This window comes from Cynoglossus semilaevis, unplaced genomic scaffold (genome assembly GCF_000523025.1).
Source record: "Cynoglossus semilaevis isolate Cse_v1.0 unplaced genomic scaffold, Cse_v1.0 scaffold282, whole genome shotgun sequence".
NCBI lineage: Eukaryota > Metazoa > Chordata > Actinopteri > Pleuronectiformes > Cynoglossidae > Cynoglossus > Cynoglossus semilaevis.
In genome coordinates this window covers 117,209-118,537 of record NW_007585127.1, presented here as the reverse complement: position 1 = coordinate 118,537, position 1,329 = coordinate 117,209, and the positions used below count along the sequence as shown (strand labels likewise).

General features: G+C 48.5%; 1 protein-coding gene across 1 annotated transcript in view; it reads right to left on the bottom strand.

Annotated features, from left to right (window-relative positions):
• Positions 1-1,329, bottom strand: part of adgrd1 (adhesion G protein-coupled receptor D1) — a 28,482-nt gene that overhangs the window by 23,111 nt on the left and 4,042 nt on the right. Inside the window, exons 5-7 of the mRNA XM_025053817.1 lie at positions 929-1,051; positions 679-855; positions 302-559 (exon numbers count right to left, since the gene is read on the bottom strand). Coding sequence (XP_024909585.1) covers positions 302-559; positions 679-855; positions 929-1,051 — 558 coding nt within the window. The remainder of the gene's footprint in view (positions 1-301; positions 560-678; positions 856-928; positions 1,052-1,329) is intronic.

Genomic DNA, 1,329 nt, shown 5'->3' with positions numbered 1-1,329 from the left:
AAATATATGACTAAATATATGACTAAATATGACTAAATATATAACAAAATATATGACTAAATACATGACTAAATATGACTAAATATATGACTAAATATATTACCTAATTTGACTAAATATATAACAAAATATATGACTAAATATATGACTAAATATATGATTAAATATATGACTAAATATATAACTAAATACATAACAAAATATATGTCTAAATATATAACAAAATATATAACTAAATCCATCCATCCGTGAGGAGAATCCTCCTGCCGGCGGTTCGTCGGTCCGGCGGTGCGGCGCCTACCTGTGGCCGCCTTGTAGTACAGCAGCACGTCGTTCGGGGACAGGGCCATCTCCCAGATGACGAACTCGTCGAAGGCTCCCGAGGCGAAGTGGCCGTACGTCCCGTCGTTGCCCGTGCCGATCACCAGGTCGCTGTAGCGGTCGCCGTAGCTGTCGGAGACTTTCCCGACTTGGTCGGCGGCCGTGAACGTTCCGTTGATGTAGACCTTCAGGCCGTCCCTCCTGGTCCACGTGAACAGGATGTGGGTCCAGTACGGACCTGGAACCACAGGAGCGGGGTTGGGATTTCAAAAATCAAACACAGGAGCGGGGTTGGGATTTCAAAAAATGGAAAAAATTCACATTCTCGCCACTAGGGGGTCGCTATAGCTACAGTACCCGGAACGGAGATGTTGGTCTTCCATCGGTGGTTGTTGCCCCGGGTGTAGAACTCCACGTAGCCCACGAAGGGGTTGGTGTAGACGGAGAAGCCGTTGGAAATCACCTTCCCGCCGGAGGAGACCGCGAATCGGGACTCGGCCTCGTGGTTCTTCCAGAAGAACGAGAAGGTGATGCCTGCAGGGGGCGACAAAAAACCAGTCAGCAAGTCGGTCCGCGACCCCCCGGTGCCCTTCCGATCTCTACTCACCCTGGGGGCCGCATAGGGTGGGGTCACTGATGCACGTGTTCTGGTAGTTTCCAAAGTGCAGGAAGGTGGCGCCGTTGTCTCCGTCCAGCAGGATGCCCTTGTTGACCATTCCCTCCACGATGTCTGCGACAGACGGAGCACAGACGACACACAACCGTCAACCCGCGGAGAACCAACCCCACCCGCCCCCCGCCCCCGGTGTCGTCACTCTCACCTCGGGAGACGCTCCTGTCCCCACTGACGTCGGAACATTTTTTTTTTATAACTAAATCCATCCATCCATCCATCATTAACCACTTAACTAACTAAATATATGAGTAAATATATAACAAAATATATGACTAAATATATAACTAAATCCATCCATCCATCATTAACCACTTAACTAACTAAATGTATGG